The sequence below is a fragment of the Coregonus clupeaformis genome, chromosome 9 (genome assembly GCF_020615455.1).
Source record: "Coregonus clupeaformis isolate EN_2021a chromosome 9, ASM2061545v1, whole genome shotgun sequence".
Classification (NCBI taxonomy): Eukaryota; Metazoa; Chordata; class Actinopteri; order Salmoniformes; family Salmonidae; genus Coregonus; species Coregonus clupeaformis.
The window spans coordinates 12,358,284-12,372,947 of NC_059200.1; the positions used below are offsets into that span (position 1 = coordinate 12,358,284).

A 14,664-nucleotide genomic window follows, 5' to 3' on the forward strand; every position below is an offset into this window, starting at 1 on the left:
CGGCAGCGAGACTAACATGGTCGTCTTGACTATGATCTGACGATGAGTGGTAAGTTTGACCGGGTCTTAAAGGCTGAGGTGATTATGGTGAATGAGCTGCAGCTGGAACCCTGACTCCCGCACACCAGACTTCACTCCTGCAATCAAGGACAGACAGAGGGGAGGGGGAGAGCAGAGAGAGAGCTACCTAGCAGCAGTAGGCCTAACATATACTACAGTTTCTGCAGATTCTATAGTAAGTACTCCACAGCTCCTCACATCAGCACTCTGTTGGAGACAGAGTAATGTCATGTCATGTCTCCTATCCCCAGCTCCTCACATCAGCACTCTGTTGGAGACAGAGGACATCCTGTTAGATCACAATGCCACATTCTTCTGTGAAGTCGACTCCCGACCACCAGCTGACATCACGTGGACACGGAACAACCACCCGCCGACCCCTCTTGACCTATTAGCTTGCAACACCACATACAAACCCTGACTGCTGTATGCAGCATGCCAACAAATATGATAACTGCTGTGTCTGGGACGCATCAAATCAGTGGAGGAGGGATGGTCATGATACTGTGCCAAATATTCCACCAGGAGGTCACAGCTCCACGTCTCTGTTTCCTATTCTAAACAGATCATATCATTCTACTAACTATGATTAATGTTCTACAGCAGTGGAGGCTGCTGAGGGGAGGACGGCTCATAATAATGTCGGGAACGGAGCGAATCGAATCAAACACCTGGAAACCATGTGTCTGATGTGTTTGATGCCATTCCACTAATTCTGCTCCAACCATTACCACGAGCTCGTCTCCCCCAATTAAGGTGTCACCAACCTCCTGTGTTCTACAGTCACTATGACTCCCGCTACCTCACCAGGGAGAACGGCCAGGTGTTGCTGATCCCCAACGTCATGGAGTGCTTTCCTCACCAGGGAGAACGGCCAGGTGTTGCTGATCCCCAACGTCATGGAGTGCTTTCCTCACCAGGGAGAACGGCCAGGTGTTGCTGATCCCCAACGTCATGGAGTGCTTTCCTCACCAGGGAGAACGACCAGGTGTTGCTGATCCCCAACGTCATGGAGTGCTTTCCTCACCAGGGAGAACGGCCAGGTGTTGCTGATCCCCAACGTCATGGAGTGCTTTCCTCACCAGGGAGAATGGCCAGGTGTTGCTGATCCCCAACGTCATGGAGTGCTTTCCTCACCAGGGAGAACGGCCAGGTGTTGCTGATCCCCAACGTCATGGAGTGCTTTCCTCACCAGGGAGAACGGCCAGGTGTTGCTGATCCCCAACGTCATGGAGTCTGATAAGGGGGAGTACTGCTGTGTTGCTAACAACGGCATCGGCGAGCCGGCCAAGAGCTGCGGAGCTGTTGTTCCACGAGATCCAAACAGGTTGTGTCCTATTTAGCACACTACTTTAGACCAGGGAATAGGATACCATCAGGGACACAGCCTGTTCTGGTTCACTCTACATGGCCCATAGTTTACAGTCCAAATCAGTCTCGGATATTTCTGATCACTTTTCTAGGTGAGAATAGAGCAAAGATCATGAGTTTGAAGTATGTTTAACAGCTCAGTATTGATTGTCCTTGTTAATCACGCTGGTGTGAACACTCCAATATGTAAAGTTGGCTGATGTTATGCCAATGAACTGAGCTGTCTCCAGTGCCTCAGAAGGCTGATGTTATGCCAATGAACTGAGCTGTCTCCAGTGCCTCAGAAGGCTGATGTTATGCCAATGAACTGAGCTGTCTCCAGTGCCTCAGAAGGCTGATGTTATGCCAATGAACTGAGCTGTCTCCAGTGCCTCAGAAGGCTGATGTTATGCCAATGAACTGAGCTGCCTCCAGTGCCTCAGATGGATTTATTCCAAACAGAATCAGGGAGAAGGATACTCTGCAATGATACCACAATGTTTCATCATCAACTATGATCTACTTCCAGAGCCTCAGATAAAAAAGACAACCCACCAACATGATGCTACTGATTGAGTCCAAGGCCGTGTTGCCCTGTGTCATGTTAGGAAACCCCAAACCAGACATCTCATTTTACATTTACATCTCCTCGATCAAAGATAATGCTCTTATACAGGTACCTCTTAATTTTGTATAATCTCTGTTTAATTGATATATTTTTAAGTCAGGGGGTCTGAATACTTTTCAAATGCACTGTAGGTGGGATGGGCTGAGGGAAGCTGAGGGTTGGGACTGGAGATGACTGGGAGGGAAGATGCTGAGTGAGGGGTAAAATGATGTTAAACACAAATATACAAAAAAAACTAAATGTAAAAATGACACCAAAAAAGGAAGGCTGTTACAGTATACCTAATGCCTGTCTGCCTGAGGCTGACGCCACGCAAGCGCTCGCAAGCACTAACACGCGTGTACATTCGCACTCGCATTCAAAACGCACGCGCACACACAAGCATGCAAATAGTGCCACACATGCACTCAAACACACAGTTGGTCTCTGCTGTTTTAATTGAATTGGTCTTTGATGGGTTTTAATTGTTGTTCTTATGTTGTTTTCCTTTGTTCTGGTCTCTTTGTTCTGGTCTCTTTGTTCTGGTCTCTTTGTTCTGGTCTCTTTGTTCTGGTCTCTTTGTTCTGGTGCTTTTCCGAAGGGGGGAGGGGTCTTGGATAGTTGAGCGGCTTCACTGCAGGTGGATTGTATCTTTAAAATGCAATTATAATAAGAAATACAAATACAAAAAATACTAAACAATACTCTGAACAGGTGAGTGATCGGATCACCATTCTGGATTATGGGGCTCTGAAGATTGACAACTCCGCTGTGTCCTCCTCCCAGAGTGCGAAGAGCCTAGGCGTGACCCTGGACAACACCCTGTCGTTCTCCGCCAACATCAAGGCGGTGACCCGCTCTTGCAGGTTCATGCTCTACAACATTCGGAGAGTACGACCCTGCCTTACACAGGAAGCGGCACAGGTCCTAATCCAGGCACTTGTCATCTCCCGTCTGGACTACTGCAACTCGCTGTTGGCTGGCCTCCCTGCCTGTGCCATTAAACCCCTACAACTCATCCAGAATGCCGCAGCCCGTCTGGTGTTCAACCTTCCCAAGTTCTCTCACGTCACCCCCCTCCTCCGCACACTCCACTGGCTTCCAGTTGAAGCTCGCATCCGCTACAAGACCATGGTGCTTGCCTATGGAGCAGTGAGGGGAACGGCACCTCTGTACCTTCGGGCTCTGATCAGTCCCTACACCCAAACGAGGGCATTGCGTTCATCCACCTCTGGCCTGCTGGCTCCCCTTCCTCTGCGGAAGCATAGTTCCCGCTCAGCCCAGTCAAAACTGTTCGCTGCTCTGGCACCCCAATGGTGGAACAAGCTCCCTCACGATGCCAGGACAGCGGAGTCACTCACCACCTTCCGGAGACATTTGAAACCCCACCTCTTTAAGGAATACCTGGGATAGGATAAAGTAATCCTTCTACCCCCCCCAAAAAAAAATTGTAAAGTGGTTATCCCACTGGCTATAGGGTGAACGCACCAATTTGTGAGTCGCTCTGGATAAGAGCGTCTGCTAAATGACGTAAATGTGCCCTTGAGCAAGGCACTTAACCCTAATTGCTCCTGTAAGTCGCTCTGGATAAGAGCGTCTGCTAAATGACTAAAATGTAAATGTAAAATGTAAGATTCATAACATCAAGAAGGAAGACGCGGGGCAGTACCGCTGTGTGGCCAAGAACAGCTTCGGGATCGCCTCCTCCAAACCAGTCTCCATAGAAGTACAGGGTAAGGCCTTCTCCAAACCAGTCTCCATAGAAATACAGGGTAAGTCTTTCTCCAAACCAGTCTGCATAGAAGTACAGGGTAAGTCCTAGAGCCTTCTCCAAACCAGTCTCCATAGAAGTACAGGGTAAGTCTTTCTCCAAACCAGTCACCATAGAAGTACAGGGTAAGTCTTTCTCCAAGCCAGTCACCATAGAAATACAGGGTAAGTCTTTCTCCATACCAGTCTCCATAGATATACAGGGTAAGGCCTCCTACTAACCAGTCTCCATAGAAGTACAGGGTAAGTCCTAGAGCCTTCTCCAAACCAGTCACCATAGAACCACAGGGTAAGTCTTTCTCCATACGAGTCTGCATAGAAGTACAGGGTAAGTCTTTCTCCAAACCAGTCACCATAGAAGTACAGGGTAAGTCTTTCTCCAAGCCAGTCACCATAGAAGTACAGGGTAAGTCTTTCTCCAAACCAGTCACCATAGAAGTACAGGGTAAGTACTCATCTAAACCAGTCACCTTAGAAGTACAGGGTAAGTCTTTCTCCAAACCAGTCACCAGTCACCCTCTGTAGTGCCTTGCGGTCAGAGGCCGAGCAGTTGCCATACCAGGCGGTGATGCAACCAGTCAGGATGCTCTCGATGGTGCAGCTGTAGAATTTTTTGAGGATCCGAGGACCCATGCCAAATCTTTTCAGTCTTCTGAGGGGGAATAGGCTTTGTTTCGTGCCCTCTTCACGACTGTCTTGGTGTGTTTGGACCATGATAGTTTGTTGGTGATGTGGACACCAAAAAGTACTATCTTTGTCCCTATATGCAGTTGCAAACCGTAGTCTGGCTTTTTATGGTGTCACGATTTAACTGGATATGAACCCACATGCAGACCACTACACCGAGCCAGAGGAGGTTTAGCAGGTTTATTACAAAGTAAAATTGTCCAGGTTTCCACAAATAGGGGAAGAGCAAGTCCAGGTTTACAGGGAGGGGTAACAGATCCAGGTTCTGAGCAGGAGTGGTAGCGTAACGTCCTAGTGTCCGTGGAGAGTCCAAAAGGGAGGTCCAGTAGTGGAAAGCAGGATGGTGGTGGCAGGAGTGAAGCGGAGGCAGGAGTCAGGTTCCAATAATCTGTGGCACAGGAGAAATGTAAATAGAACAGGCCAAAAACACAAAGAGCGAAAACAAGCAGGTTGAGTCAGCAGCGAGACTAACATGGTCGTCTTGACTATGATCTGACGATGAGTGGAAAGTTTGACCGGGTCTTTAAGGCTGAGGTGATTATGGTGAATGAGCTGCAGCTGGAACCCTGACTCCCGCACACCAGACTTCACTCCTGCAATCAAGGACAGACAGAGGGGAGGGGGAGAGCAGAGAGAGAGCTACCTAGCAGCAGTAGGCCTAACATATGGCAGTTTTGGAGCAGTGGCTTCTTCCTTGCTGACCTGACTTTCAGGTTATGTCGATATAGGACTCGTTTTACTGTGGATATAGATATTTTTGTACCTGTTTCCTCCAGCATCTTCACAAGGTCCTTTGCTGTTGTTCTGGGATTTATTTGCACTTTTCGCACCAAAGTACGTTCATCTCTAGGAGACAGAACCCGTCTCCTTCCTGAGCGGTATGACGGCTGCGTGGTACCATGGTGTTTATACTTGCGTACTATTGTTTGTACAGATGAACGTGGTACCTTCAGGTGTTTGGAAATTGCCCCCAAGGATGAACCAGACTTGGGGAGGTCTACAATTTGTTTTCTGAGGTCTTGGCTGATTTCTTTTATATTTTCCCATGATGTCAAGCAAAGAGGCACTGAGTTTGAAGGTAGGCCTTGAAATACATCCACAGGTTCCTCGCCCATGTGGAAATTCAGTAAGAGTAATGTGTATGCCAATTATTTGATGGTCCGACCGCATTCTGTTCCCTATCAACACTTTTTAAACTTTTGGTGCCAGCGAGAATGACATAAGAAAGTAGTCAAGAGGATTAGCTTGATGAAGCCTCCATGTATATTTCACTAGGTCAGGATATTTAAGCCTCCATATATCCACTATATAGTTCCAACATGTCCATAATATTCATGATTTCCTTAAGTGCATGAAGGTGATAGTTTGTAATGTGACTTAATGAGCGAAATCTGCTATTGGTCCAATAGGATCCACCTTCCTTGCGAATCTGTTTTGACAATTTGCACATTCGAATTGTTGACTAATATCATAACACCTTTTGAGTTTCTTTGCCCATGGGAGAAAAAAAATTCCCCCCCCCCCAGTCCTTTTTCCACACATCTTCATCTAAAGATATAGAATGAGTTTCCTGTAAACAGTAGATATTATATTCCTTCTCTTTTAAACAGGTTAAAAACTGATTGTCTTTTCTCATTGTCTGCTAATCCGGCAGGTAGCCTAGCGGTTAAGTAACTGAAAGGTCACCGGTTTAAATCCCTGAGCCAAATAGATGAAAAATCTGTAGATGTTCCATTGAGCAAGGCACTTAATCCTAATTACTAATGTAAGCGCATCTGCTAAATGACTAAAATGTAAATGGAATCCAATCCATTTCATATAACTAGCTATACTTATTTCACCACTTACCACAATGAGATACAAGTTTTGATCATATGTTTGTAAACTTACCATTAAGAAGTACCATGATGATTGAGTGTCCATATAGCTGTACCGTGGTAATTGAGTGTCCATATAGATAAACTCAGCAAAAAAAGAAACGTCCCTTTTTCAGGACCCTGTCTTTCAAGGATAATTTGTAAAAATCCAAATAACTTCACAGATCTTCATTGTAAAGGGTTTAAACACTGTTTCCAATGCTTGTTCAATGAACCATAAGCAATTAATGAACATACACCTGTGGAACGGTCGTTAAGACCGTGACTAAACTCAAAAAAAAGAAGAAGAAGAAACTGTATTATGAAGCCAAGATCAATGATATAAAGAATGATGGAAAAAATACTTTGGAGTACTTTAAATGAAATTGTTTATGGGCAGAAAGACAAATTCAAATCCATCTTTCAGTGAATCAGATGGCTTATTCATCAAAAAACCATTTGATGTGGCCAATTATGTTAATTATTACTTCATTGGCAAAGTGCAAACTTAGGCAGGAAATGCCAACAATGAACAGTGAGCAATCGTATTCATGCATAGAAAAACAAATAATGAAAGAAAAGCATTGCAAGTTAGAATTTTGTAAAGTTAGTGTGGGAGAGGTGGAAAAATATTGTTAACGATCAACAATGAAAAATCTCCTGGCATTGACAACTTACATGGAAAGCTACTGAGGATGGTAGCTGACTCTATAGCCACTCCTATCTGTCATATCTTTAATCTGAGCCTAGAGGAAAGTCTTTGTCCTCAGGCCTGGAGGGAAGCCAAAGTAATTCTGCTACCCAAGAGTGGTAAAGCAGCATTTAATGGTTCTAACAGCAAGCTTATATGTCTGCTCTATAAACTTGCTGCCAGCTCTAGCAAACTGTTGGAAAAAATGGTGTTTGACCAAATACAATGCTATTTCTCTGTAAACAAATTAACAACAGACTTTCAGCATGCTTATAGGGAAGGGCACTCAACATGTAATGCACTGACAGTTCTAGACCTCAGCTGAATCTGGTAATGAATGGTGTGGCTGTTGAACAAGTTGAGGAGACTAAATTACTTGGTGTTACCTTAGATTGTAAACTGTCATGGTCAAAACATGTGGTCCTCTTTAGCTCAGCTAGTAGAGCACGGTGCTTGTAACGCTAAGGTAGTGGGTTCAATCCCCGGGACCACCCATACACAAAACATTTTTTATGTATGCACGCATGACTGTATGTCTCTTTTGATAAAAGCGTCTGCTAAATGGCATAATATTATTTTTATATTATTATTATATAATAATAATAGATTCAATGGTTGTAAAGATGGGGAGAGGTCTGTCGGTAATAAAGAAATGCTCTGCTTTTTTGACAAAACCTTCCAAAAAGCAAGTCCTGCAGGCTCTAGTTTTGTCTTATCTTGATTATTGTTCAGTTGTGTGGTCGAGTGCTGCAAGGAAAAACCTAGTTAAGCTGCAGCTGGCCCAGAACAGAGCGGCCAGTCTCTCTTGTTTAAGAGTTGAGGAGAGACTGACTGCATCACTTCTTCTTTTTAGAATAAATATTAATGTGTTGAAAATCCCAAATTGTTTGCATAGTCAATTTACACACAGCTCTGACACATACACTTACCCCACCAGACATACCACCAGGGGTCTTTTCACAGTCCCCAAATCCAGAACAAATTCAAGAAAGCGTACAGTATTATATAGAACCATTATTGCATGGAACTCCATTCCATCTCATATTGCTCAAATGAACAGCAAACCTAGTTTCAAAAAACAGATAAAGCAACACCTCACAACGCCTCTCCCGTATTGTACCTAGATAGTTTGTGTGTCTTACATTTTTGTCATTTAGCAGACGCTCTTATCCAGAGCGACTTACAGTTAGTGAGTGCATACATTTTTTCATACTGGCCCCCCCGTGGGAATCGAACCCACAACCCTGGCGTTGCAAATGCCATGCTCTACCAACTGAGCTACACAGGGCCTGTATTGATATGTAGGCTACGTGTGCCTTTTTTAATGTATTTTTTAATTGTTGTAGTTCTGTCCTTGAGCTGTTCTTGTCTATTAATGTTCTGTATTATGTCATGTTTCATGTTTTGTGTGGACCCCAAGAAGAGTATCTGCTGCTTTTGCAACAGCTAATGGGGATCCTGATAAAATACCAAATACCAACATATTACTATACTAAATGTACTGTATATGGCCAGAACACAGACTCCCCCAAATGTATGTCTGACATGATTATATCACTGCAAGGGACTTGGGTTTATAGCAGGAGATTTTAACTGTACTTTGGGTAAACTGGATCAATCATCAACTGCTCCAGTCTCGAATCATAGAGCCTCAAATACTCTTAGAAGCATTTGTGATTCATCTGGTTTAGTAGACGTGTGGAGAGAGCTTAATCCTAATGTCAGAGAGTATACTTTCTACTCTAGACCTCATAATTCATATTCTAGATTGGACTATTTTTTATGCCCTTACATGCATGTTGTACATTGATGTGCTATTGGTTCCCTAGTCATTTCTGAATATGTCCCAGTGTATATATATGTATTGAAATTGGCAAAACAATCCCCAAAACGAGATATTGGAGACTTAATTCGTCTCTGCTTAACAATGAAGGATTCTGCTCTGTGATAAAATATAAATGATCACATTACTGGCTCGACAATAAACTCTCTCCTGTCTCAGCTGCAACTATCTGGGATGCTGCTAAAGCAACCATAAGGGGTTGTATCATTTCCCAAACCTCTTTGATCAAGAAGCTTAGAATGGAAAAGAGGTAAAGATTGGAGGCTGAAGTAAAGCATTTAGAAATGTTTCATAAACAACAACCAACCCAGGCGAACTGGAATTCACTAGCTTGTGCTAGAGCCAAACTCAATTTAGAGCATACAAAGCTTGTCAAAAAACGGTTGTTTTTTTACCAAGCAAAAATATTCTGAGTTCGGTAACCGTCCGAGACGTCTACTTGCACACCAACTTCAAAAAGAACAGAATGAAAGATCCATTAAGTCTATAAGGATGGCAGACGGCTCCACTTTTTATGATCCATTGCTTATCAATAATATGTTTTCCGACTTCTATAAATCTCTTTATACTTCGCAATATACAAGATCGAATGACGAAATTACAAAATATCTCAATAAGATCACCTTGCCCACTATATCAGATGAGCATAGAAATAGACTAAATGCTCCCTTTACTCCTGAAGAGGTTTGGGGAGCTATTCAAGCAATGCCTTCTGGCAAGGCACCCTGCCTAGACGGCTTCTCAGCAGAGTTCTACAAGAAGTTCTGGCCTATAATATGCCCTATCTTCATGCCTGCTCTAAATGATATTTTCGAAAGAGACATAAAACCAGAGTCCTGGAAAACTGCATCCATTAGCCTGATACTAAAAAAAGGACAAAAACCAATTAAAACTGCTCTTCGTTTAGTCCTATCAGTTTGCTAGGAGTTGATGTTAAAATAGTCACTAAGACACTTGCTCGCAGGTTGGAGGTCCGACTTCCAGACCTCATTAAACCTGATCAGACTGGCTTTGTCAAATCCAGATTTGGAACGGACAATGTGAGACGCGCTTTGAATATCATAAACCAGTTTGGCAGAATTAAAGACCCTGCATGCATTGTCTCTCTCAATAACGAAAAGGCCTTTGATAGAGTTGAGTGGAAATTCTTGTTCGCTGTCTTAGAAAAAGTTCATCTGGGTGACCATTTTATTAATTTAGTAAAGTTACTTTATTCTGACCAATCAGAAATATTTCCTATCGGTAGGGGCTGTCGTCAAGGCTGTCCTTTATCTCCTGCTCTGTTCTCGCTAGTCATAGAACCACTGGCTGAGGCAAGAAGGTCTACAAAATAACATCAGGGGCATCTCTGTGGGTGACGAAGAGCATAGAACTTCATTATTTGCTGATGATGCTCTTTCTGGCAGGATTAATGTGGTCAGTATGAATATCCTTCCTCTACTAAATTATGTATTCCAAAATATCCCCTGCCATCAGTCCTTTTTTACAGTATATCTGGAACAATAAGAAATCTAGAACCAAATGTAACAAACTAATTAAGCCTAAGGATTTAGGAGGGATCTCTCTGTGAAATCTGAAACTACAGTACTGGTCTGATCACATGATGAGTTGGTGCCTAGACTCACTTTGGGATGGAATCAATAGCATGTTATCCAGGAGCAATATATTCCTTACCATTTATTAATAGCTATGAAAATATCATTATCTGACAATTTTACAGTACATAAGCTTAGCTTGGAAAGATGCAAGGAGTTACTTGCAGATTCCTGACCATATGTCACCATGGTCACCTATTGCCCTTAACCCTGACTTTCCCTCCCAATAAGGAGTATTGGACTTCTGGACTGGAAGACGAATGGTATTGCTGACCATACGCCTTTATTTACTCAGGACACTCTTAAATCGTTCCAACAGATAATAACAGATTTTGGCATACCCGATAAATACGTTTTTAAGTACCTATAATTTAGAGTAAGTCCATGTTTCAGCTATGGATAGAGTCGGTCCATGTTTCAGCAATGGATAGAGTCAGTCCATGTTTCAGCTATGTATAGAGTCAGTCCATGTTTCGGTTATGGATAGTCAGTCCATGTTTCAGCTATGTATTGAGTCAGTCCATGTTTCAGCTATGGATAGAGTCAGTCCATGTTTCAATTATGGATAGAGTCAGTCCATGTTTCAGCTATGGATTAAGTCCATGTTTCAGCTATGGATAGTCAGTCCATGTTTCAATTATGGATAGCGTCAGTCCATGTTTCAGCTATGGATAGAGTCAGTCCATGTTTCAGCTATGGATAGAGTCAGTCAAAGTTTCAGCTATGGATAGAGTCAGTCCATGTTTCAGTTACGGGTAGTCAGTCCATATTTGAGATATGGATAGAGTCAATCCATGTTTCAGCTATGGATCAAGTCAGTCCATGTTTTAGCTATGGATAGAGTTAGTCCATGTTTCAGCTATGGATAGACTCAGTCCATGTTTCAGTTATGGATAGTCAGTCCATGTTTCAGCTATGGATAGTCAGTCCATGTTTCAATTAAGGATAGAGTCAGTCCATGTTTCAGCTATGGATAGACTTAGTCCATGTTTCACTTATGGATAGTCAGTCCATGTTTCAGCTATGGATAGAGTCAGTCCATGTTTCAGCTATGTATAGAGTCAGTCCATGTTTCAGCTATGGATCAAGTCAGTCCATGTTTGAGCTATGGATGGAGTCAATCCATGTTTCAGCTATGGATCAAGTCAGTCCATGTTTCAGCTACGGATGGAGTCAGTCCATGTTTCAGCTATGGTAAAAATCAGTCCATATATTAACTCTGGATAGAGTCAGTCCATGTTTCAGCTATGGACAGAGTCAGTCCATGTTTCATCTATGGATAGAGTCAGTCCATGTTTCAGCTACAGATAGAGTCAGTCCATGTTTCAGCTATGGATAGAGTCAGTCCATGTTTCAGCTACAGATAGAGTCAGTCCATGTTTCAGCTATGGATAGAGTCAGTCCATGTTTCAGCTATGGGTAGAGTCAGTCCATGTTTCAGCTATGGGTAGAGTCAGTCCATGTTTCATCTATGGATAGAGTCAGTCCATGTTTCAGCTACAGATAGAGTCAGTCCATGTTTCAGCTATGGATAGAGTCAGTCCATGTTTCAGCTACAGATAGAGTCAGTCCATGTTTCAGCTATGGATAGAGTCAGTCCATGTTTCAGCTATGGGTAGAGTCAGTCCATGTTTCAGCTATGGGTAGAGTCAGTCCATGTTTCAGCTATGGAGAAAGTCAGTCCATGTTTCAGCTATGGATAGAGTAAGTCCATGTTTCAGCTATGTATAAAGTCAGTCCATGTTTCAGCTATGGATAGAGTCAGTCCATGTTTCAGCTATGGATAAAGTCAGTCCATGTTTCAGCTGTGGATAGAGTCAGTCCATGTTTAAGTTATGGATAGTCAGTCCATGTTTCATCTATGGTGAGAGTCAGTCCATGTTTCAGCTATGGATCGAGTCAGTCCATGTTTCAGCTATGGATGAAGTAAGTCCATGTTTCATCTATGGATAAAGCTAATCTTAGCAGCTCCTCTCTGCTAGTTGATTGACAGGGTTAGCCAGGCATAAAGACATGCTGTTACCATGGCTAGGTTTGGGTCTGTGTCTAGGAAGCTGTCTCAAATGACATTGCTCATCTATATATTTATATATTCTTATTCCATTCCTTTACTTAGATTTGTGTGTATTAGATATTTGTTGTGGAACTGTTAGATATTACTTGCTAGATATTGCTGCACTGTCGGAACTAGAAGCACAAACATTTCGCTACACTCGCAATAACATCTGCTAACCATGTGTAGGTGACCAATAAATTTGACATGATTTGATTTTGAAATGGCACCCGATTCCCTTCATTTTGAGAAGAGGCCTGTAAGGAAGAGGGTGCTATTTGGGATGAAGGCAGGCTGTAAGGACATGCTGTGACTCTGTGGCTTGGTCTAGGGTATGGGTGTAGTGATTAAAATGACTCTGTGGGACACAGGGATTTTGGCTGGTAAAACACTCATTCATTTTCTTTAGCCGGATGAACCTCTAGGTCTAAAAGCAGCCGTGTGAGCGAAATGTCAAATATAGATGTTTGAACTCAGCATTCTGACTGATTGATATCACAGAGAGGGTACTGCGTTCTCACAAAAACTGTTTTTATCCATACCATAGTAAGCAGAACCACTGTTTTTTCTGGATCTAAAGGGGCTTAGGTGGTGGGCGTGGCATGGGGCGTGGCAGGGGGCGTGGCAGTGGACGCGGTCTGCCCGGCTGAATTTTAGACACATTTTAGAGACCCCCATCTTGGCTGTGTAGATCAATTTTTCATTTTTCAGCCAATTTCCTGCTATTCTACATGGAGCTGAGAAATCTTTGCAGTTGTAACCTTTTACTGCAGTGGAAACCCACACATTCTAAAGGATTGAGGTCAAGGCTTTGTGATGGCCAATCCAATCCTTGACTTTGTTGTCCTTGAGCCCTTTTGCCACAACTTTGGAAGTATGCTTGGGGTCATTGTCCATTTGGAAGGCCTATTTGCTACCAAGCTTTAACTTCCTGACTGATGTCTTGAGATGTTGCTTCAATATATCCACATAATTTTCCTTCCTCATGATGCCATCTATTTTGTGAAGTGCACCAGTCCTTCCTGCAGCAAAGCACCCACACAGCATGATGCTGCCACCCCTGTGCTTCACGATTGGGATGGTGTTCTTCGACTTGCAAGATACCCCCTTTTTCCTCCAAACATAACGATGGTCATTATGGCCAAACAGTTCTATTTTTGTTTAATCAGACCAGAAGACATTTCTCCAAAAAGTACGATCTTTGTCCGCATGTGCATTTGCAAACCGTAGTTTGGCTTTTTTATGGCGGTTTTGGAGCAGTGGCTTCTTCCTTGCTGAGTGGCCTTTCAGGTTATGTCGATATAGGACTCGTTTTACTTTTGTACCTGTTTCCTCCAGCATCTTCACAAGGTCCTTTGCTGTTGTTCTGGGATTGATTTGCACTTTTCGCACCAAAGTACGTTTATCTCTAGGAGACAGAACGCGTCTCCTTCCTGAGCGGTATGACGGCTGCGTGGTCCCATGGTGTTTATGCTTGCATACTATTGTTTGTACAGATGAACGTGGTACCTTCAGGTGTTTGGAAAAAGCTCCCAAGGATGAACCAGACTTGTGGAGGTCTACCATTTTATTTCTGAGGTCGTGGCTGATTTCTTTTGATTTTCCTATGATGTCAAGCAAAGAGGCACTGAGTTTGAAGGTAGGCCTTGAAATACATCCACAGGTACACCTCCAATTGACTCAAATGATGTCAATTAGCCTATCAGAAGCTTCTAAAGCCATGACATCATTTTCTGGAATTTTCTAAGCTATTTAAAGGCACAGTCAACTTAGTGTATGTAAACTTCTGACCCACTGGAATTGTGATACAGTGAATTATAAGTGAAATAATCTGTCTGTAAACAATTGTTGGAAAAATTACTTGTGTCATGCACAAAGTACATGTCCTAAACGACTTGCCAAAACTATAGTTTGTTAACAAGAAATTTGTGGAGTGGTTGATAAACGAGTTTTAATGACCCAACCTAAGTGTATGTAAACTTCCAACTTCAACGGTATGTGTGAAATGTGTTTTGATTTCAAATGGACCGTTATCAATCACCTGTCTCGAAATAGGGGCAGGGGGAAAAAATACATCTCATCTATACAATTCAATAGCGATTGGAGGACACTTTACCCATGGTTAATTTTCATGCCAGCCAGGTAGGCTATA

The 14,664-nt window shown here is 43.0% G+C and overlaps 1 protein-coding gene across 1 annotated transcript in view; it reads left to right on the forward strand.

Moving 5' to 3' along the window:
- The first annotated feature begins 289 nt into the window (after positions 1–289).
- Positions 290–14,664, forward strand: part of LOC123491595 (muscle, skeletal receptor tyrosine protein kinase-like) — an 83,036-nt gene continuing 68,661 nt past the window's right edge. Inside the window, exons 1-4 of the mRNA XM_045222750.1 lie at positions 290–432; positions 844–883; positions 1,269–1,364; positions 3,651–3,789. Of these exons, the coding sequence (XP_045078685.1) occupies positions 290–432; positions 844–883; positions 1,269–1,364; positions 3,651–3,789 (418 nt within the window). The remainder of the gene's footprint in view (positions 433–843; positions 884–1,268; positions 1,365–3,650; positions 3,790–14,664) is intronic.